Source organism: Carassius gibelio, chromosome B7, assembly GCF_023724105.1.
Source record: "Carassius gibelio isolate Cgi1373 ecotype wild population from Czech Republic chromosome B7, carGib1.2-hapl.c, whole genome shotgun sequence".
In the NCBI taxonomy this organism is placed as follows: domain Eukaryota; kingdom Metazoa; phylum Chordata; class Actinopteri; order Cypriniformes; family Cyprinidae; genus Carassius; species Carassius gibelio.
In genome coordinates, this window is record NC_068402.1 from 26,041,349 (window position 1) to 26,063,909 (window position 22,561).

At 37.6% G+C, this 22,561-nt stretch overlaps 3 protein-coding genes across 7 annotated transcripts in view; all 3 read left to right on the top strand.

Annotated features, from left to right (window-relative positions):
- LOC127962561 (histone deacetylase 8) overlaps nt 1-15,192 on the top strand; it is a 33,776-nt gene extending 18,584 nt beyond the window's left edge. For 4 of the 5 annotated variants that reach the window (XM_052562176.1, XM_052562175.1, XM_052562173.1 and 1 more), the window contains 2 exons: nt 2,743-2,848; nt 10,090-10,855. In XM_052562176.1, coding sequence (XP_052418136.1) covers nt 2,743-2,848; nt 10,090-10,112 — 129 coding nt within the window. In that variant the 3' untranslated portion in view covers nt 10,113-10,855. Of the gene's footprint in view, nt 1-2,742; nt 2,849-10,089; nt 10,856-15,030 lie in introns of those variants that run through there. The other variant, XM_052562174.1, reaches the window with a different exon arrangement.
- Nucleotides 15,071-15,502, top strand: LOC127961899 (cbp/p300-interacting transactivator 1-like). Its single transcript, XM_052561206.1, has one exon. The coding sequence runs from the start codon at nt 15,071-15,073 to the stop codon at nt 15,500-15,502; it is 432 nt and encodes a 143-aa protein (XP_052417166.1).
- A 2,398-nt stretch (nt 15,503-17,900) lies between these two features.
- On the top strand, nt 17,901-21,716 carry LOC127962329 (40S ribosomal protein S4, X isoform-like). Its single transcript, XM_052561867.1, has 7 exons — nt 17,901-17,961; nt 18,443-18,520; nt 18,781-18,961; nt 20,735-20,832; nt 20,938-21,109; nt 21,198-21,355; nt 21,563-21,716. The coding sequence occupies exons 1-7, from the start codon at nt 17,959-17,961 to the stop codon at nt 21,662-21,664; spliced, it is 792 nt and encodes a 263-aa protein (XP_052417827.1). The 5' UTR covers nt 17,901-17,958; the 3' UTR covers nt 21,665-21,716.
- The last annotated feature ends 845 nt before the right edge of the window (nt 21,717-22,561 follow it).

The window sequence follows — 22,561 nt, forward strand, 5'->3', positions numbered from 1 at the left end:
TACAATCTGGATCGCTTCTTCCACTGTCTTACAGACAAACTTCAACATACCATTGAGCAACTGAAGTACTCCAAATAATCCATGATCTCAAACACTTAGCCACTTAGAGTTTACAGGATGTATCGTTCATTAATGAGCTCAGACAGCTAATATGAACACAATCTCAAGATGACAGCTGTGGTTACGCTAGTCAAGTGCTAAAGGGATTGTAAGGTCTTCTGTCCTGTCTGAATAACTTGAGGAGGGGATGAAGAACCCACCAGGCACAACAGAAACATACAGCGCAGACCTTTTAGAGAACCCGAGTATGGGTGGAGCCATTTTAGATGGGCAAGTTGCCTTGCAAATTGATTTGTATTGAGTCATCATGCACAGCAGGGTAGACCGCCGTCACAGTTCAGCTGGTTTAGTTACTTGTCTCAATGTTACAGCATTTTAACTCTTTTTTTTTTTATTTATTTTTTTTATGCACGTACACAAGTTCTCATTGGCTGCCAGCTTTTCACAGCAAGTTCAACAGGATGTTATGAGTGCCAGGAGTGTTATGTTTGCATTGTCTGTAGTTTTGCCCCTTGAACCAGGTCTGGTACTTCACTGTAAAGTGCGAGACAGACAGACTGTCAGCACGGGTTTGGCTCAACACCGCCCGCACGTACTGACCAATCTAGAAGGGAAGTGTTTCAGACAGTAGATGCTGTTTGTCCGCCCATGTTATTGACTTAAGATGATACTGTAAACACCCTGTGTTCAATGATTTAGGGTATGTTTTTGAGAGCTTATCATTTCATAAAGTTTTTATCAATATGAATTTTGAGCAGAGGAGACTACAGGTCTGCAGGTGTTCCTTAACCCCTCCAATCTCATTCATCTTGAAGAAAACCTGTGACGCCACAGCAGTAACACTTAGTGTGGCCTCTGTATCTTCTTCTATGGGTGGGACTGTTTGTGCCGTTGCGTCTAGGAAGTAGCTGGCTCCCAGAATTCCGGAGTGGAATAAATGCTGGAAATGAGCATTGGGGAAGTCCATAATGAATGCTGGGTGGTGTTGATAGTTAAGGGTCAAAGTTCAAAAGGTAAAGAGATGAAACCTAAAGTCACCTTTATGATGGGACACTGAGAGACAATGAAGTGTTGGGTCATATTTTGACTCTGAGAGTGGAGGTGGATCATTATTGTTTTTTTCCAGTCCTGTTCTGTTGAGGAGAGAGTTACTGAGCTTATTCTGTATGGTCTAATTTGATCTGACTTAACTTTTATTTGTAATCTATTTACATTTTTTTTAGGGATAGTTCACCCAAAATAACATTTTATGGCACCAGTTCAAATGGATTATGTTCTCTATATTTTTATGCAAATATGGATATATAGTAGAATGGACTTTTAATGGAGTGACAGTAATCTCTCAGGCTTCATTAAATATAAACATTTGTGTTTTGACGATAAACAAGTCTCATGGGTTTTGGAACAGCCTGAGTAATTGATGACAGAATTTTCATTTTTGGGTGAAGTAACCCTTTAAATAAAGAGAGTTTCAACCTGATCTTAGCGCGGTCCAAACCAAACAATCAACAGAGCTGTGGACTGTGCTGTTTCAGATTAGCCTGCTTGGGAAAAGTTGAGTTCATGGGAAAACAAGTGGCATGCTGTGGTGTCCCATCTGTGTGAATGCTTACTAACAGCATAATCAAACTAATTATGTGTGCAAAAAATTAAATGTCCAAGTGCTTGCTATTTCAACATTACTTAGGCGTGTGTGCATAAAAACGTGAGACTGCACACATTCACAGACTCATATGTTGTATAATCCCTAACATGTTGGAGCACACTGGGACCGGAGGTAAGCCGGATAAACAAAAGACAAGTAATTGAAAGCAGAGCTGAGCTAATGCATGTAACACACATACAACCAAATCTGATCTCTATCCAATTTAAAAAACAGAAACCTTACCAACACAATGCAAAGAGTGTTTTTGAATGCCTGGCTGTCTTTTTGGCCAGTTCATAAAGTTTCCATTTCAAAATCATAATGCAACGCTAATTGTAATTCAGATGCAATTCATGATAGGGGAAACTTTAACTGTTTTTTGGCTTGTCTTCTCAATCCAAGGGTCAGAACACTGTGACAGACTAAGCACAGCTATCCAGCAAGCTGATGTATATTTGTGTGTGTGTGTGTTTGGAAGAAAGTGGAAGTATGACTAAACCTTCCCAGATTTATTTAAGTATATGCTGCTTCCTAGCTGAGAAAAACTCACAAAAACATGATTTATTTTATTGAAGGAAACCTAGATCACATTAAAAGGTCATTAGTTAAACAGTTTTTAGCAGATATCTGTTCTAGCTGGAGAAATGTTGGTTTGCCTGCATGCTGGACATTTGCACTTCTTTTGAGTGCAAGTTATAAGATGTGTGAGTAGCATACACATAATTACACATATTTAATTAAATGGATAGTTTGACCAAAAATAATCATTCTGTCATCATGCACTTGCCCCCGTGTTATCTCAAACCCATAATCCATACATCCATACAATGTCTTTTGAAGACATTTCAACTGTGACACTGTGGTGAAAGACAACCCCTTGAACATAAAAACCTTTTTCAAAATATCTTCATTTGTGTTTCGTGGTTTTGGAAAAAAAATTGGTGTGCAAATAAATAATTTATAATAAACGCTTGAGTAAAAAATTGTCACTTTAAGTGATGGTGACTTTAAGTATGTTTTGCTTCTCTCTAATCCAGTACTTCACAGAATATGGGCCGGATTATTCTCTGGAGATCAGCCCGAGCTGCCGACCCGACCGCAACGAGAGCCAGCATCTGGAGCGGGTCATCAGCACCATCAAAGGTAATCACCACGACGACGGCCAGAAACTCACCAAACACCAACCCTGAATATCACCCTCTCTCCACGCTTAATCCAATACCGTTTCCACAGATGGAATGACTTTTGTCCATTTCAAAGCTGGTTAAAATATTTAAAGTAAGGGTCTGTTTATTTGGAAAACCGTTGATGATGGGTAGGATGGCGTGTGAGTCATTCGTTCATCCAGCTGTCCCTCAGGCCTCCTCCAGAACTTTGTGTCCCACCCCCCTCCAGTGTCCAGAGAGACCTTTAAACCAACCACAGTTGTCCCCTGTGACAGGCTGTCCTCAGCTGTAGAAAAGAGAAACATGTCTGTTTGATGTTCCCGGTCATCAGTAAACAAATAAGCAAAGCATTCTTAGAAACTTGAAACTGAAATCTCAAGAGAGCGGCTGGAATGAGAATGAGAACAGGCTAAACTAGGAACATTTGCACACATGTACGTGCAGGATCCCAGACAAGCACTTATCACACATTTATGAGATGTTCTATGACAAAGTGTCTAGTTTGTTCCTTTGACACAAGGTTTTGTTTTTATGTTCCCCTTGTTGTAAGTTAGAACTTTAGTGTATTTTTATGGCTGCCATTGTGCATGAACTCTCGGTGTGTGTTTGTTTGAGGTTTCAGCTAACTCTTGCCTTTTCACCTTCCCCAGGGACAATAGTCTTTAGACTCAAAACATGTTGCAAAGCTATGCTGAGAACATTTAAGATGCCCATTGGATGTATAAAATCAAGATTTTTCCTTTTGAGCTCATTCTAACATTTGTGTAAATGGGCAAAAACCTGGCAGTGAAAAAGGAAAAGCAATGTTCCGAATATTAACACATGGGCATTGTTTGTGTCTAAGAACAGGAAGTGGAAAACTGCGAAAATGAAGTCTCAAAATCCAAATGAACCGACACAAGATCGACTTGAACTAGATGTCAATTAATGCACGCATGTCACGTGATCCACATATGCATGTATTCCTTTTTGCATGAGCAATTTATGATATATTAATGCAGAACAGAACATTTTTATTTGCAAATATGTCTGAATATGTACAAATCACTGCACAATAATTTAATCCCGAATGAAATTGAAAGGCTTTTGTTTGTGGTTTGTAAGATACATGTATAAATTGATGTAGTATATTGATATTTTTGCGTGCATCTATTAATCATTTTGATTCTAATTTCATCCCATACAAATGGGATTTAGAGAAGCCAACCTAAGTCTCACAAAGTCCTTCACTTTACTTTACTAGTGTGGTGCAGTGTTATTGTTTACAATGCCATATTTTCATATTTACTGTAACTCAAACGTAGTGATTTCAAGACGAGCCAAAAACACTGTTTTGAAAATGGATTCATAGTGTGCTCGCTTATTATAGAGAATTGGTCAATTGACTTTTGTCATTTTCTATTTCATTTGATTTGTCATTTCAGTACTTGATTTAGATTTATTTATAGTACTTATAAAATAACTTATTTTAAGTAGTTGCCAAGGCAACATTTCTAATCTAAGTTTTATTTAATATTTTATTTTACATCAGCTTTATTTTAAATAAAGATTTATTTATTTATTTTTAAGTTTACAATAACTACACTGCTGTGATGTATTAAGTTTCTAGTTCAACTATGAACTATCTGTTTAAAGAAATGAGTGTTCATCCCTCTTAACCACTGTTGTTTATGAGAGAGACAAGAGAGGCGGTTTGTGGTCTCCTGTTCTTATCACCTCACTCCTTATGGGATGCAGTTGACCTGTTTAACCACCCTTGACTTTTGTGCACCCCATGAGTTAAAATACTCATGAACAAGCTGAAGAAACAGACAGTCACATCTGCTCCACCTTAGCGTCAGTCTACTTAGTGGCGTTTCAGTTACGACTAAACATTTCTCCCCCCATTTACATCTCATTGATCTCTCGCTCGGGCCCTGCTCTGCTTAACGTCTTCTCCACTTACTCTTCTTGAGAACAGGCATCTTTGCTGCTAACCTAAAGGTCCCTCAGAGGTCACCACCTCATCGTACGAGGAAACCGTTACGACAGTCTGACAACTGACAGCCTCGTTTTTGACCATCACTTTAACTTAAGGCTGGAATACACTACATGACTTTTACAGTCTGAACAGATTTTAAAAAGACTTTCGTCAACTAGTATCAAAATGTCCAGACTGTAAATTGAGGCAAAATGTAGGCAAAAGTTGTGTAGTGTATAATAGCCATCTGCTGCTTTAAACATTTAAAGTAACACTCAACTGTTTTTGAAAATAGGCTTATTTTCTAACTCCCCTATAGTTAAACAGTTGTGTTTTACTGTTTTTGAAACCATTCAGCCAATCTCTGGGTCTGGCCGTAGCACTTTTAGCTTAGCTTATCATAGATCATTGAATCTTATTAGACCGTTAGCATCTCGCTCAAAAATTATCAAAGAGTTTCGATAGTTTTCCTATTTAAAACTTGACTCTTCTGTAGTTACATCATGTACTAAGACCGAGGGGAAATGAAAAGTTGTGATTTTCTAGGCTGATACTCTGGCTAGGAACTATACTCTCATGCAGCATGCGCTGTGATATTACACAGCGCCTGAACATAGTCTTAGTACACGATGTAACTACAGAAGAGTCAAGTTCCTTTCCTATCAAAGTGCAAACATGATCTGGATGTTTTTTTATGACGGAGGAAGGTTTTCAGAGGCAGTGTGTGAACATGATTGACACAACGTGAGGTCGTATTAATCTTTTTACGTCCTTAAAATTTTGACTCAGGTCTGCAATGACTTTAACAGACCTAGATAATGTGATTGTGAATCAGCTTTATCCAGCATGTATGCATAGTAAATGAACTACAACTGTATAAACAGACCAAATTTGAATTTGTTAATTGCTGAAAATATTCCCCTTCCCTATAGCTCTCAAATTTGAGGTGCATGTTGCTATCCAGTCATTTAAATGGGAATCTGTAAGATTAGGAGTTTCTTGTGAGGGTGAAAAAGTACCCCATGTTGATTTCACTTCACTCCCAAAAGAAGGCTTCTTAGTTTGAAATTGACTGCTTCAAGGGATGCTTCATGCATCATTACACTATATGCAATAGACAGTGGATCTTTTTCCTGTGAAATTTTACTTAAATGTGGCAAATGTGACTATTAAAAGAGATTTAAGAGCTGTGGTGCAGTGAAATGTTGCCTTTGTATGTCACATATTACAAAATATTTGATATTTCTATAAATTTCTCAGAAGATCTATTCATAAACAAAAATTACACTTAATTCTAGAGAGAGTTTTGCTTATTGCTTAAAACGTACATGACAAATATGCACAAACATGCTTATTTTGTGTGCCCACGCGGGATGGGTAGCATGTGCTACACGTTTGCTCTGTCCCGCAGCTCTAGGGACTAATTAAAAAGGGCTTAAGGCGCAGACTGCTCAACTTCCATTTTAGGGTTTCCACCCATCTCTTAAGACTGCTATATACGACTGCTATATGTGCAAAGCTCTCACACATGAGCACAGATTCCAGATCAGTTTGGCTTGTAGGACCTTCTGCTTACAGAGGGTCATAGTGAGTGAAATAGTGTACAGAGGTCAGCTTGTGGAGCCAGGTTAAGTGCTCTGTGCTGCACGCAACACATCACATCTTTAGTTTTATGAGAACTGACAAACTCCTGTACTTAGATTCTATATGGCTTCTTTAGGTTAACCAGTGTGTTTATATAGGCATGCATGACTTTTCAGTGGCATCTGTTCTGCCATGTTGAAACACAGGATGTATATGTGGTATGTTAAATGTGCTAAGTAAAACCTCTAACTACGTCTCAGATATAATTGTTTTTGGGTATTTTTAGTTTATAATGTATTTTGACGGTGCAATTATCTGTCTGTAATTTGACTTGTACGTGGCACATCTTATGTAAGGTATCTAGAGTAGGTTCCTGAAATCTAACATGTACAAGATAAGTTTGTGTGCAGTTCAGAAGTTTGGGGTCAGGAAGTTTGTTATTTCCTTGAAGAAAGTAATAGCTTAATTCAGTACGGATGCATTAAAGGGGTCATATGATGTGATTAATTTTTATTTCTCTTTGGAGTGTAACAAGCTCTTGGTGCATAAAGAAGATCTGTAAAGTTGCAAAGACTAAAGTGTCAAATCCAAAGAGATGTTCTTCATTAAAGTTAAGACTCTGCCCTGCCCCCCTAAAGTGGCTCTTTCAAACACGCCCCCACGTCTACGTCACTATGTGGAAATATTTGCATAATGGCGCCTAAATGTTCACGCAAAGAAAGAAGGTGCTGTTTCAGTAACCACAGTTAGTTTTGAAGCAGCCGTGTCAGGAAGATGCTGTGTCTATCTAGGCGAAAGCAAAAACACTTTATTTGGCCTCCCGAAAGTAGATGCATTAAGGAATCTTTAAGATAACTTACAACAGAACAGCTACACGTTTTATGGATGACTGTTTTGTGAACCTAGGAGAGGAGGTAATTCTGACTTTGCGACGACAGTCTGGCGCTTGTGATTCAGCTATTGTAAGGATGTTTTGTTATTAGATTTACGTATTTGCTGTTGACTGTTCAATGCAGAGTTTTGCTCGTTGTGTGTGTAGCTTCATCACTGTGTCTGTCACACGACTGTTTCCCTTTCGGGCTTGAATTGATTGTAAAACTAAGGCCATTATTAACTGTCTTTACATTTATTTTGAAAGTTGAGTCTCGTGATTATGGAAAGGGGCGTTACATTTCCGATGAGTGCTTGTGATGTTCGGCCAATCGCAATGCACCGGGTCAGTTGGCCAGTTGACTGTGCTTGTCTAAAGGAGGGACTTTGTAGAAAACAACTCATTTAAGAGAGGCGGGGCATAGAGGACCTACAACAATATACAGTATTTGAATTTTTATATTTGATAATGTGTTTTAACATTAAAGCATGTCAACATATTCTGTTACACCGAATAATGATCTTTAAAAAAGCATCATATGACCCCTTTATAGTCATCAAAATTGCCATAATTTTATGTTACACAAAAGTGCATTTTAAATAAATGCTGTTATTTTGAACTTTATTTTCAGCAAAGGATCTTTATGAAGTTTTCAATGAAAACACAAAATTCTTGATTACCAAATCAAAATTTTTTTATTGGTTTCTGATGATTTATTACAATTAAAATGTTGTAATAAGTTATAAACAAATTACAATTAATACATTAATTAGGAATAAATAAAAAAATTAAATATATTAATATAGAAAGAATTTATTTGATCTTCATTTTAAAAAATTTTAGTTAATGCATCAATAATGATTAATTAACACAGATGGATTAAATAAACCTTTTAGTCTATTTGTATATGTATATTGTAAGTGGATTGAACAAAATCCTTGGTTAGGACAAAATGTATAGCAATTGTGTTGCTTTTGCTCATTTTAATCAAATAAATTGAACAGGACTGAATGAATTTTTTAAAAAAAATAAAGTTTACTAAACAAATTTTATGAGACATCTATGTGCCAGGTCAATTGTATGTGGTGTTACACTCGGCCAGTGGCTTGGATTAAGCTGGCACTATTTGTGTGGCAGTTATTTTGTGGTAATTGTAGTTTTTGTTTGGATAGTCAGGTCAGTGGAGCACACTGGTCAATAGAAGACAAATGGCTGGGTTTATATTAGGAGGAAGTAATTGTTTGTGATGAGGTTTTATTAGGCACTAAATTGCACCACTGAAGTGCATGAAGTTTTCTAAAGACTCCTGTATTGTTTTTCAGCAAGCTTGCACAGCCCCATGTGCCTCAGCTGAACAGCTCACATCAATGAAACTCTTTAATTAGGATTTTCTGTTGTGCTCAGTGGTTGGATGTATATCACATAAGCGCCCTGTTTATGAGGGAAAGTAAAACTGTACAGATGAGGGATAAGACGAATGCCGACCTGTTTGATGAGAGTTACCTGAAGTCTGTTTGCCTGACCCTCCCAAACAGTTGATGTTCTGATCATACGCACAACCATTTCTCTGTGAAGAACTGCGATTGATTAATGCAGGTAATAAATAGAGAGGCTTGCAGTTGTTACACATTACCAGAGTTTTCAAGCACATCTGGGTAACATTTACGACACTCTGCCTTGCGTTATAAAATGCTGGGAGAAAAAGAGACAAAAACGAGTAAACACCATACATGGTTGTTTTCAGTGGTTCTGATCAGCAAATACTGCAGTTTATCGATCTCATCTTGAAGGCCATATCATTTTAAACAGTGGGTGTTAATAGAGACGTATTGTTTGTGCATAGTGTAGCCGACTACAAACAAACTGAACATCTTTGTTGATTCCATCCCTGAAAACAATCCATGATTGAAAAGAGCATGCATATGTAGGCACATCAGACATCTGCTGAATTCTACATGTAAATAGATTCATAAACATTTACGGGTTTCCTTAATGTGAAACCACTTGAGTTTTAGGAAAGGAAAACCCTGCTCCTTTCAAATGAGAATTGAAGGTAATTAGTTCCAAGGGCTTCGGAACCGCAGTCTTCAAAGTCAAAGGAACATGTTGCATTTAAAAATAGTGTTAAATTGTCACTGTAAATGTATGGCTTCCGATTAAATCACTGAAAATGCGGGAACGCTTTTTGTCCACAGTCAAACATTCATCTAAATTTCTTGACAAACTTTGGATTAAAATGTCTATTAAAAGAGATTACATTTTATTTAATGATTATAAAGTGGCTTTGTATATAGTATGGTTTCCTGTCGATTCCTTTTTTTAAACCAGGATTTCCTTTAGTGCCTTAAATTCAAATTCATTGGCCAACCATAATGTTATCAAAACACCAGCTGGTTGAGAACAAAGGGGACGTCCTTTTTCAGCTCAACTGTATAGTGTTCGTGTGAATGGCAGGCACAATTCCAATGCAAATCCATGTAAATTGATTTAGGTTTAGAAATATTTGAATAGCCTGTGCTTCCGTAAGAGATGTCATAGGAAATCCTGTCCAAATCAACCCAAATTTGAATCCTCTTTTCTTTGTTTCAGTTTGTGTCATTGTGACATTAAAGTGGGGTAGGTTCATGTTCAGGTGGACGTCTTTAGGTTTGTCGGCACTGATTTCATCTGTAAATCTTTCACAGTTACATTCATTAAACCAAATGTCTCCATCACTGTATTAATATTGCTCAATATGTTTTCTGTAATTCATTTCGACCCATTTTTTTAAATTGTCTCTATCTCCTCCCCTGCTTGTTTACAGGGAATCTGAAGAATGTAGTTTAGGAGTGGGCTCCCGGCTCATGTTTCCAAATCAGGCCCAGCTCCTCTAATGAAGACAGTATGTTGGAGCCATCACCAGAGGGGAGCTTGGAAAACATTGCTTGAATGTTTCCAGGGGGAACATTTTTTTTTAATGCAGAGATGGGCCACTTTTTTAGTCAATGTTGGATCTGGTGCAAACATTTAATGGGTGTACTTTTTTACAGAAATCCAAAGCCATTTTTGGATCAAATGTACAGCATAAATGCAATATGTTGTGGGTGCAGTATGTCACACATAACATGCTTTTGTGTCACTCTTTCTGTTTTTAACTATTTGGGATCATTTGAATATGAGATATTGTCAAATGGTTGAAAGAGCCTTGTCAAAGATGCATCCCAGAAATATGTCTAACCATGGTTTATATGGCAAGTCACTCAGATCTTTACGGTTTGGCTTCACACTATTAATGAAACTATCTTTTATGACTTTTAACTGCAATATCTTGTCCCGTTATGGACTGGATAAGTGAAATTGAATGGGCAGACTGACCAAATTCCAAGTTTTTTTTTATTTTTTTTTTTTATGTTGCCTATGGCAGGCTTTTTACCACAATGTTTATTTTCTTTTGCTTGATGAGTGAGTCAAAAAAATTGCAAATGTTTTCAAGCTGTCAACTTTTATTTTTTTATTTTATTTTTTTGTATAAATGCTTTCCTGTTATATATTAAAATACAAAAAAATAAATGATGGGGCTTTTTCTTCCAGTGAGTGTTGTCCTTGTGTTTGACTGGGGGCTGCCACATGTGGAAGTCCTGTTCTTTATGGATTTTTTGGTTGCAGAGGTTTCTCTGAATGGCACACCAAGTGTGATTCATTAAGTCCTTTATTAGCTTTGAGAGATGGGGCTTATTGCATTTTAGCCCAATAAACCGATCCATGCTACCAAAAGAGCACTGTAAAACTTGCAGAATTAAACAGAGACAGGACTGATTTTCAGCAGCTCGCCCTATTAAAACCCTACTGCACGTAGAACCAAACAGTCTACTCAGTACTTCATGATCCTGCTTTTGATTTCTCCTCTGTGCTTTCTGCAGCAGGTTACTTTTGAAAGACTAAATAAATAAGAGAATTAATACATTTATTTGGGGGCTGGGGGGTGAAATGTGACACTCTAGTATACGGTTTCATTTCAAGCTTTAATAGTTTAAAATATGCATGTTGAATACTTGCAGCTGTATTTTGAGTCAAAATAACATGATACCAGGTTTATCTATTAACTTTTCTGTTCAGATTGATTAGGTTATTTAAATGCATTAAAATGCTATATAGAAAATGACTGGAATACAATGATGTTTCCTTTTTTTCTTAAGTAAAATTCAGAATTGTTTTTTCTTTAATGGGGGGGGGGGGTATTATTCCCCGTATATAAAAAAAAAAATATATATATATATATATAACCTTGAAAAAAATATTGACATTTCTGAGTAATTGTTTAAGAGAAAGATTTAGTCTCAGTGTTAAATCATTTATTGATTTATTTTACATTATTACATTATTTTACATGTTATTTTTCCCCTTCCACCTTTGTCATGACTCATAAACTGCAAAGTTGTTGATCATCTTGTACCTTGGACTAGTATACATTTCTACTGGCATCTGATGTTTGACATCCCAACGAATTTTATGCAAAGTGTGCCCCTGTCTTCCCTGACAACATGTTCCACTTTCAGTCTGAATAATCTTCTATTCACTCCATTGATCACAAACAGATTTATACTACATCATGTATGTGTGTATACTGTGTATATTTATTATGTATATATAAATACACACACACCGTATATATTTTGATCTATACATGAATGTTTGTGTATTTATACATACATAAATATACACAGTACACACACATATAGGCCTATTCTGTAAACAAAACTTTTATTTGGGATGTGATTAATCTTTTGACAGAATTAATAAGAGTTTTATTGAGAGTTTTTATCAGCAGCACTGGACTGAAGGATTTGAGGAGTGAGCCATTATTCTATACAAAGTGTACTTATTGACATTAGTTCTCGAGTTGTGACAAACAAAGGGCATGTCAAAACCGTCTGTGTTCATTTGCATAACGTTTCCCACAGGGGTGAAGCAAACCCCTGCTCTTTACCCGTCACTTCCCTCCTAATCTACATGTGAAGTGTCTTCATGAATGACGACAGATGCGGCCTTTAAACCCGTTAAAACGGAAAAGAAAGCAGCTGTTTGGCTGCATCTCGTTTTTAATCAATACTGAGTCGAGCAGCTCAAGTTTTCTTAGATGTAGCTTACGCTAGTTTCGGTCGAAACCGTTTTTTTGTTTAATTGATTCAATTTAATTCCTGATTCAGTGAAGAATGACAAAAGTAAAAAATTCTCCTTTAGTCCGTTCGTTATAGATTTTGCAGCAGCTCTTTGCTACACTTGTTGTCTGATTACCATATTGTGTTTAGAAAATCTGTATGACTCGAATAATTGTCTCGATATAGCGATATTTGTTATTGTCTTTTGCATGTCTATGAATCTAATTATTAAGTGAGCAATTATGGCAAAAGTAATTGAGGTGTGTGGCTGAATAGTGAATGTGATAATTCATCTCTGTTCGCGCACTTCATGAGCGTGAAATAAAAACATACGGATTAAACTCCACTCCGGCACACGGATCCTAAATTAATTTATATCCTATACTGTTTATGACACATCAAACACATTTCACAGTTTCCAATGAAACCGTTAAAGCAAAATTTATATTATTATGTTAATTCAAATTAAATATTCGTCTCAGCAAAAGCTTTATCACATTGCCTCAGAATACAGTAGCAGGATTAATGTACTGTACTTTTAATGTAATGATTAATGTAATGCTACTTTTTACAGTTGTATGGTTCCAGTTACGTTACAGAATTAGCTTCTGTATCTCAAATAAGAAAAATATGGCTTTGGCGAGTAAATAATTACAGAACATTAATTCAAGTAATCCTTCATGTGCTGTGATTATAAATGGTCCTCGACTTGACACAGTCCAGTGTCGCAGATGATCCAAGCCATGTTTTCAAGCAGACTCAGGTCCCTCTTGAGAGCGTCGAGTGTGTGTATTTAGGCTAATGCCTTTGATTCAGTAACAGTTCATTGAGGGTGCTCTCTCTCCTGCAACAGGACGGGAAACATTTCCGTAACTTCACGTCCAGAGTCGACTGCGTGTCTGTCTTCGCCAAATACAACAGCACCATATTTCAACGGCTTTATATTCACGCAGTGCATTCTCAACGCGTATAGTCATTTCTGTAAGTTATAAAAAGTCTTGTCCTTTAGTCATTCTGGATTCACAACACGAACCCAAGTTGACCGCTTCTCCTATAAAGGTAAGTTATCACATAAACATTTGCATTTGTTAATTTACTGTTGTTGTTGTTTTGAACTTTAATATATGTCCATTCTGTAGCCTAAATTCCAAAATGTATTTAACTTTTTAACTTTATTGTTAAAAACCCTTTAACTGTTGTTTATATGACGCAAGAAAATAATTATACAGAATGATGCACATAAAAACACTTATTATTATTATTTTTGTTCATAGAGCTTACTACATATTCCTCTTTCTCTCTTGAATAGTAAATATGGATATATTTATTATGCAACATTTTTGGATTTTTGAACAATTTTGGGTCTAATCACTGGTTGTAATTCAGCTGTTTAAATCAGTTGAGCGTCACCGACTAATGTTTTCATCTTGTTTGTGTCCTAATTGACTGTTTAACTGACACCACTAACCCACAACATCTCCCTGACTAGTGATAGTAGCAAATGAGAAGTTATCTGTTCTAAACCACACATGCTGTGACACTAAAAAAGGTAATCAATTTGAATGGCAAATATAGAAAAATAATATTTAATGTAAATATAATAAACATTATGCTTTGTTACATTACATTTTGAAGTGTCCAATTTTAAAGTTGGGATTCGCAGATAACCACAAAATACGTTTTTTTTTACATTTGTCTTGGTCTAATTAAGTTGTAGAGCTCATCGAGTTTTATGTGACTGCTTCCAGGCCATGAATAATGAATACAATGAGCTAAACACAAAGATCTCGAGATGAATGCCCTACAGCTGTGAGTGTCTGAGATGAGCCTGTGTGCTGCTCGTTGCTGGAGGTCCATTGCAGCTGCATGCCAGCTTTCAGCAATTATGCCTTCACCCAAAAAGAATGGCTTTAAGTGGGGATTGAGGAGAGTGGAGCAGCACATATGATTAAGCGGCTCATTACTTGTCGTCCGTGTGTGCGAGCACATGTGAGACGCAGGAGGATATGGAGTCACAGGACGCTCTCACGTACTCCATAATAACCCCACATCTGAGGGATTATGAATGGCTCATCTCTACAAATAGTCTTGGAACGTCATATGACTTGCTGCCTTTCTGATCCATTGATAAACTCTTGCCTTATGATCTCAGTTAAAGCCATAGTTCACCCAAAAATCACTACACTACAGATTTGTTTGGTCTTAGATTTGCAGTCCAACTCAAGTTGACAGATTTCAAAGTAAATTGTGTAGTGTATGATGAACACAGATGTTTTTCTAGCTTCAGCCTGTGAATCCGTAGAGTAAGAGGATATCAAACATGTTTTATCATTTGAGCTGAAACACATTGTTTTCATTTGCCATCCGACTCCTTGCAATGAGGCACACATTTTTGTATGAGTTTGCTGTGTTCACACTGACCTAAAAGCCTTGTCATGTGTGATGTCTAGTTCTTCTCTGGAAACATTTAATGAAATGTATAATGCAACATATTTGAAACTCTGTACCGATTCTAAAAGTCATGTAGTGTATTTAAGCCGTCATTCCGAACGTTCTGCTGTGATGTTTTGAAGAGACTTTCATGTTATCGTCTTCTTTTCCTTCAGGTGTTTCCGTCCAATGAGCCTCCTGCGTTCTAGTGCCACCATGAAGGATCGTGACTCTCTCTCTCTCCTGCACTACTCTGGTTCAGGCAAGACGAGCCCTCAGTTCCCCTCCGCTGCCCTCCATCCCAGCTCCCCCGTGTTGGGAAAACCCCAGACATTCTGCCTGCAGTCCGGCCAGCATCTCATAGCCTCCATGCAGCTCCAGAAACTCAACAGCCACTATCAGAATCTGTCCTCTGCAACCACAGCCGGACCCGGTAGAGGGTACGGAGCCACCATGCTGGCCCCAGGACAGATCCCCTCCCCCGGGGCTTCACAGGCACCTGGGATCATTGATTCGGATCCGGTCGATGAGGAAGTTCTGATGTCACTTGTGGTGGAGCTGGGTTTGGACCGTGCCAATGAGCTTCCGGAGCTATGGCTGGGTCAGAACGAGTTTGACTTCATCGCGGATGTGCCGGCTGGGTGCTGACCCTCTCAGGTGCTTCCAAAATAACCCCTCGGTCTTCAAAATCAAAGTGTCCTAATAATGGCAATTAGATATGCCTATGAAGAGAAAATGTAACCGTCAGATATGAACTGTCAAGGACTGTTATTTACAGTTTTGGAGGGCAGACTAATGTTATGTGAGCTGTAGACTTCTGTTTGTGGAGGAGAAGTCTAAGCCACAGACTAAAATGGCCATCCTTTCCCCCTGCCTTAAATCTCATTCACACCCTCATAAAATCCACATCATGATATGTGGAATGGATTTGAAAAGTCACCTCACTGTGAGGTTAATGGAAGAAGAGATATACAGCAAATATGGTTAGTAGACAAAATCTTGCCTGCTGGCTGCCGGTTGCTCTGACTTTGAGCCCTATTTGGACTAACGGCCGGATGGTGTTACACGTGTGTAATGGAAGGTGGTTGTGAAATTGGTGCGCTCAGCCGAGCCCCTCCATCATTCAAGAGATTCCCTCGAGGAGCCGTGTCATCGCAAGCTTCGCTGGTCACAGAGGAACTCGACCTGGCCGAACGTTTTCCATGGTTAAATATATTAATGAGACGTCTCTGTTTACCCCACGATTCAGACTGCATGGTCTGATAGCCTTATTTTTATGTTAGGTTTTTTTTTTTTCTAGAGATAATTGGTTTATAAACTTAAAAGTTAATGTTAAGTTTAAAAAAAGTTAAAGAAAAGAGTATTGCCTACTGTCTTTTTTTCCCCCTCTAAATTGTGTACTAATTCAGTTCTGTTCTCTCTTTTTGTTTTGGGGTCTTGTAGGCTGTACGAATAAAACAAGTTAATTGTAATGTAGATCTGTGCTGGTCTTTTCTAAAATCCAGAAATCTGTTAGACATTTTACATGCTTAAAATGCATCCAATTTACCCATTGAAATAGGACTTTGTCAGATATTCTGTCATTTTTATATATTTTTTTTTATTTGCTGTCTTTGAAATTTGTGACTTACTGAAGCTTAATCAAAGATTTTTCGTTTAGCACTTTTCTTCCATTCATTTATTTTTCTACAAGAGAGTCATTAGCTATTATATTTAAGTGTGTACTTTTCATTTTTTTTCCTGAATGTGAGAAAATAAAGTTACAAAGCACAAGTCTTTGTCTTTTTCTTTCCAATAAAAACACTTTAAGAAAATGAAAAACATAAAACGATAATTTCAGGTGAACAAGTGCTGACCAAATAAATGCAAAATCTCAATATAAAAGCTAAGTAACCTATTTACTATTAAAATATAATTTAAAATTGGAAACAAATAAGCTAATATAATATGGGGTGTATAAACCTGTTGCTGGCAAAGCTAAAACCGGAAAAAAATTTTTTGTTTTTTGTTTGTTTGTTTTTTTTAATCATGTAATTGTAACCAGTGATCAGTTAGTCAGACCCTGCGCTGGACAGTGAAAGATAACTAACTGGTTAGTACTGCCATCTAGTGGCCAACTTCATTAAATACACCATCCCGTCTAGCTAATGTAGAAATATCTTCAGATCCGTTCATTTTCAATTTAATACAAAACCTATGCTTGAAATGCGTTACTCGAGATATAAATGCACATTTATTTAGACTAAAAATGCTACAGAATAGGCTAGATAAGGCAGTTCAGGTTTGTCTGGTGATGATGTGGTGACCAGTGAATGACTGGCCCTACATCTGCTTATAACACAACCCTGAAATTATCAAGGATTTTTCCCTATTTTAAACAATGAAAGATCATTCGTTTTTATATGGACTTTCCCCTACAGACACTGTTTTCCAACAACTTAAAAGATGAAAAAATATTCGTTGTTGATTTTGATGAAAATGAAGCCAATCTTAATACCACAAAACATTATATAATTTATTTAATCCATTGCAAATTCTGTCATTCATGCCATTCAAGGAACTGACTGAAAAAAATTGGGGCCACCTTAAAAAAAATATAAAATATATTTAATAGCAAATAATATTGGCAAACATGTTTCATTTGAAACATTTTGAATATAGCAAGGGGACAAAAGAAACAGCTTTACATTTTGCGTGCATAGCACCCAAGTAGTAAAATTAGTTAAAAATCACCCTGATGTTCACTCAGTTGTGACATTGTCCATAATAGAATACAAACTATGATTTGACTATCTTTACAGTTGTAAGCTGAACTTTTTTCAATAGGCTAAATAGCAATGTGGCAATATGACAATGCTCGCACCAGGACTGACTCCCGTTCATGAAGAAGAATACACTTCTACGTTAAAAGAAATCGAAGAAGGCTCAAGACATCCAGTGAAGGAGCACAGGATGATCTCAAGCGATGTTTTGAGGTGTGATTACAGTCCTCCCCACTCGATGGCAGACGCTCGCAGAAGCGTCGATTGTCCCTCGTCGGCGCCGGTAGTTGAGCTTATCTTCCGCTGACAGGAAGTGGCTGGTCCTTTTCCGCAGACTCCAACATGGTGAGTGCCTTTCGGTCGCGGTAGCCTCCCAAAATAATCCACAATCATCAACGTTTTAAAGAGCAGAGTCTTTCATTAATGTATAAAATAATGTTCTCTTGCCCCATTAAAGATGAACAACATGTAAATTGTCACGAAACAGCGCAGATGTAATGTTATAACGGTTAACGGAACATGCTTAGCTCAACCGCCCAGCGGTAAAGCGCACTCGCTGGGTTATGACAGTATAATGTAAGTTTTTGAACTAGTTCTAGAGTTTTAATAGGTTTTTTTGAATGAATGTGAAGTGGAATTTATTATAGGCTTACGGTCGGTTAATTTTCGTGTTCCATGTATTTTAATAACACGAAGAAATCTAAAGGCCTTGCTTTGTCCGAGCTGGTGCACTTGGTGCAGAACACTATACAGTGCATGTGTACACGTTTCGGCTGCACGATATTAATTTCTATTGTCGAGTTGAATTATTTCTGTTCTTGTTCAGGCCCGAGGACCGAAGAAGCATCTGAAGCGTGTCGCAGCTCCTAAACACTGGATGCTGGACAAACTCACTGGAGTGTTTGTAAGTGGATCTTTCTTAAAGATGCTCTTTCAGTTTGTAATTAAGAGTTTTAGATAATAAAAATAATGAACCGCATTTTTGAGAGAAATTTGTAGAATCTGCCAAGGGTTTGTAAGAAGCCATGTTGACCTGTTCAGTGTAAAGTCTTGTGTGCGTTAACGAAGTTATGTTACCTCTGCTAACAATTATGCTCAAAACAATAAACCAAGTAACGTGATGTTGTATGGTATTGAATTGATTTGTTGATTTGATTTCCATAGGCTCCTCGTCCGTCCACCGGTCCCCACAAACTGAGGGAGTGCCTGCCCCTCATCATCTTCCTGAGGAACCGTCTCAAGTACGCTCTGACCGGAGATGAGGTCAAGAAGATCTGCATGCAGAGGTTCATCAAGATCGATGGCAAGGTCCGCACAGATGTCACCTACCCCACTGGCTTCATGGGTGAGTCCTGCTGCACTCGGCTCCAGTGATTCATTCTGGTGTTTTAGCTGTCATCTACAAACCTACAGATTAAAGCAAGATGGATACATTAGCATCCTGTATGAAACTCAAATTTTATAGTAAGATGACCGCAGTTATGTTCAAATGCAAGTGGAAAAACCGTTAAGTTTGAGTGTTTCTCATTACAAATCCAATGAAATTCTGCAATCATCTGTCCACAAATTGTGACAAATGAGTTTATCTGTTAACCGTGACGCTGAGAACGTTGGCTCGGGAGCTGGGTGCATGTAAATGAATGCAGGGCCACACTTCCTTGTGGAGCACGCAGCTCAACAGATTGTGTACTAAATTTCAAATTGCAGTAAGCCATACCAAGATTTCAGATTTAGCTCAGTGTAGATTAGCTACAGCAATGCTTCCAAACTGTGTTAACCCCGTGGAGTTGATATACGTGTTATGAGGCATTTTCTCCTGATAACCCCAAAAAGAAATTACACTTTCAGTTTTGATCGTAGATAAGAGCAATAAATCAATCGAATCTGTAAAGGGTCTACTTTTTTTGTATACAGACATAACAAAACTTTGTGCACTTATAAAATAAAGATGACAAACAAGGTGTGCTGTCTGCAGCCTTTGTCTGCGCTGATCTTCATTTAGACATCATCTTTAAAATGAACTGTAACTCAGTGAATACTCGAGGAGACATGAGAGAGATATCTATAGAAAGCTGGACATATCTACTTTTAAACTAAACAAGTGCTGCCGAAAACAGATATTCTGTGATCGAGTAATCCATATGAAATCAACACAATGTTCACGTCTTTCTTTATTATATTGAACGCGCCATTGAGAATTTTTTTTTTTTTTTTTTTTTTACTGTTTGCTTCGCGATGAGAGGAATAAGACAATTCACCCCAAAAAGATGTGATGTGGATTACCTCAGGATTTGAGATTTGAATTTACTCAGAAAAATGGCATTTTGTATTCTATATCTGAACCTTTAATCAGTGATGCTGTTCAAGTCCTCCAGTACATTCCTATTCCCAGCTGCATAACACGGAGATGATTCACAAACAACTTTTGTTATGCTTGAGCTTGTTTAACATGTTGTTTAATTGTTGTGTTTTACTTTCTACTTTCAACAGCTAATTGGCTAATTTCAGCTACAGCCCTGTGTACATGTTTAGGCCTTTGGCATATAGCAGTGTCTCTGTATTGAGGCATTGGGTTTATGTTTAAGTTAGTCAGTGTTTTGGATGTGTAACCTTGAATGTTCCAATCTATGAATACCATTTTTTATATATATATATATATATATATATATATATCTATCTATCTATATCTGTAATGTCAAATTCTGCTTCATTACTCATGCCATTGTAATGATTAGAAATGTGTGGTTTATTATTAGTCACTCTTAAATGTCAGTCACATGGTTAATGCCGAGTGTATTGCATTCAATACAATAAGACGTTCTAGTCTCTGCACTTGCGCTCACAATTGAGCCTGTGAGAGCTGAATCTTACCAGATGGTTGGTCTGCAATCGTCTCATTGATTCTTATCCCTCAGTGTTATAACACACTCCTTCTCGTAGCGTTTCCACTGTGCACCCATACTTGCCTAGTAGGTGCCAACATGATATTAATCTGCTGTGAATGATTTTCCATCTCAGGGGATGTGGCAGGCTGTTTTTCAGGATGTGATTAAACATAAGCTGAGGTGGCAATCTGATGGTCAAGTGTTAATGAAATGTTGTGCTGTCGTTTCTTCAGATGTGGTCAGCATTGAGAAGACCAGTGAGAACTTTAGGCTGATCTATGATGTCAAGGGACGCTTCACAGTTCACCGCATCACAAACGAGGAGGCCAAGGTGAGCTTAATGTTCTTGTAAAATAATGGATGGTTGACCGGATTACATCAGTTTAATTTGAGACTGCAGATTTTTTTTTTAGCTTATCCTTTTGTCCTGTTTTAGTACAAATTGTGCAAGGTGAGGAAAATCCTGATCGGCACAAAGGGAATCCCACATCTGGTGACCCATGACGCCCGCACCATCCGTTACCCTGATCCTATGATCAAGGTCAACGACACCGTCCGCATTGACCTGGACAGTGGCAAAATTACAGATTTCATCAAATTTGAGACAGGTTGGTGAGCATATTGTCTTAAACTTACACATTTTTCTTATGTGTTGTTGAACATCACTTATTGACTTTTCTTTCTGTGTGTCAATAGGCAACATGTGCATGGTGACCGGAGGTGCTAACTTGGGGCGTATTGGTGTGATCACCAATAGAGAGAAGCATCCTGGATCTTTTGATGTGGTGCATGTTAAAGACAGCACTGGCAACAGCTTTGCCACCAGGCTCTCCAACATCTTCGTCATCGGCAAGGTGAGCACATTTAAGATTTAAAATGTTACTACCTGTTGTTTAATATGGGCTGTTAGCAAGCCGTTGACTGCTTATCTGCTCAAAATGAAGAACCTTGTGAACCTTACAATTATTAAATGGCACGTTTCTACAGATTTAGAAAAGATAACTTTTATTTTAGAGTATTTTAAGGGAATAGTTGTGCTAATACTATGTCTCTGTCATCAGGGTAATAAGCCATGGGTGTCCCTGCCTCGTGGAAAGGGTATCCGCCTGACCATTGCTGAGGAGAGAGACAAGAGACTGTCTGCCAAACAGAGCAGCAGCTAAGTCAACAGACTAGCAAACGCCTTGGTTTCAAATAAAAGTTTATTTACAACTACAGCGAATCTTGTCTTTTGTTGAAACATGAAGTGAAGAGACTAGAAGGATGTTTTGTTGCAAATGCAGATGCCCTGAAATATAAATGGTGGTCTGGTTTTTTTTTTTTTTTTTGCAATTCAAATAGTTCTCTATTAGACTTGTCTTTATACCCACACTTGTGCTCTTGAGAGTGTGTATGTGACAAGTGTGCAAGACTGTCCCAGATCTGGTAAATGCCAGAGCTAAATGCACACTATCACTAATACTGCTTCATAGCGCTATTTGAGGCCCAGTGTATCCAATCATTCATCATTTTCACAAACTCTGGTGCTCTGGAGTTGTGTAATGTTAAGGAAAACTTTTCCAATATTAATTTAACTTGATATCCCATTACCTGGGCATCAAGTGTTGCATTTTTTTTTAAATTGGTTCAGAGATGGGTTTAGTAAAACTTTGACAATTCTCTTTTAGCACCTTAATTTAAAGCATCACAAATACAAAATTTTGTAAACTGTAACATACGAGTACTGAACAGACATTTGTAAGTACTGAAAATCTAGAAGGGTTCCAGTCATGTTTGTACACGTGTAAAAGGTGTTGGGATAGGCTCATAGTTTAAGGTGAAGTATACTATAAAGTATTTTTTATTGTCACTAGGGAGAAATTGATCTTGGGCTTAGAGGCCCCTGCATCACATAACTCACAATTAACACATGCATGGTCACAAAAATTCCTTGAGTTCCTACTTTAGTTCCACACACACCTGCGTTCTTCATGCACAATTGAACTCTTGGGCCAAATACAGGACATATGTTGAGTAGGAAAGCAGTACTTCTTTAGCAGGTTCAGGTGTGGGCTGGAACT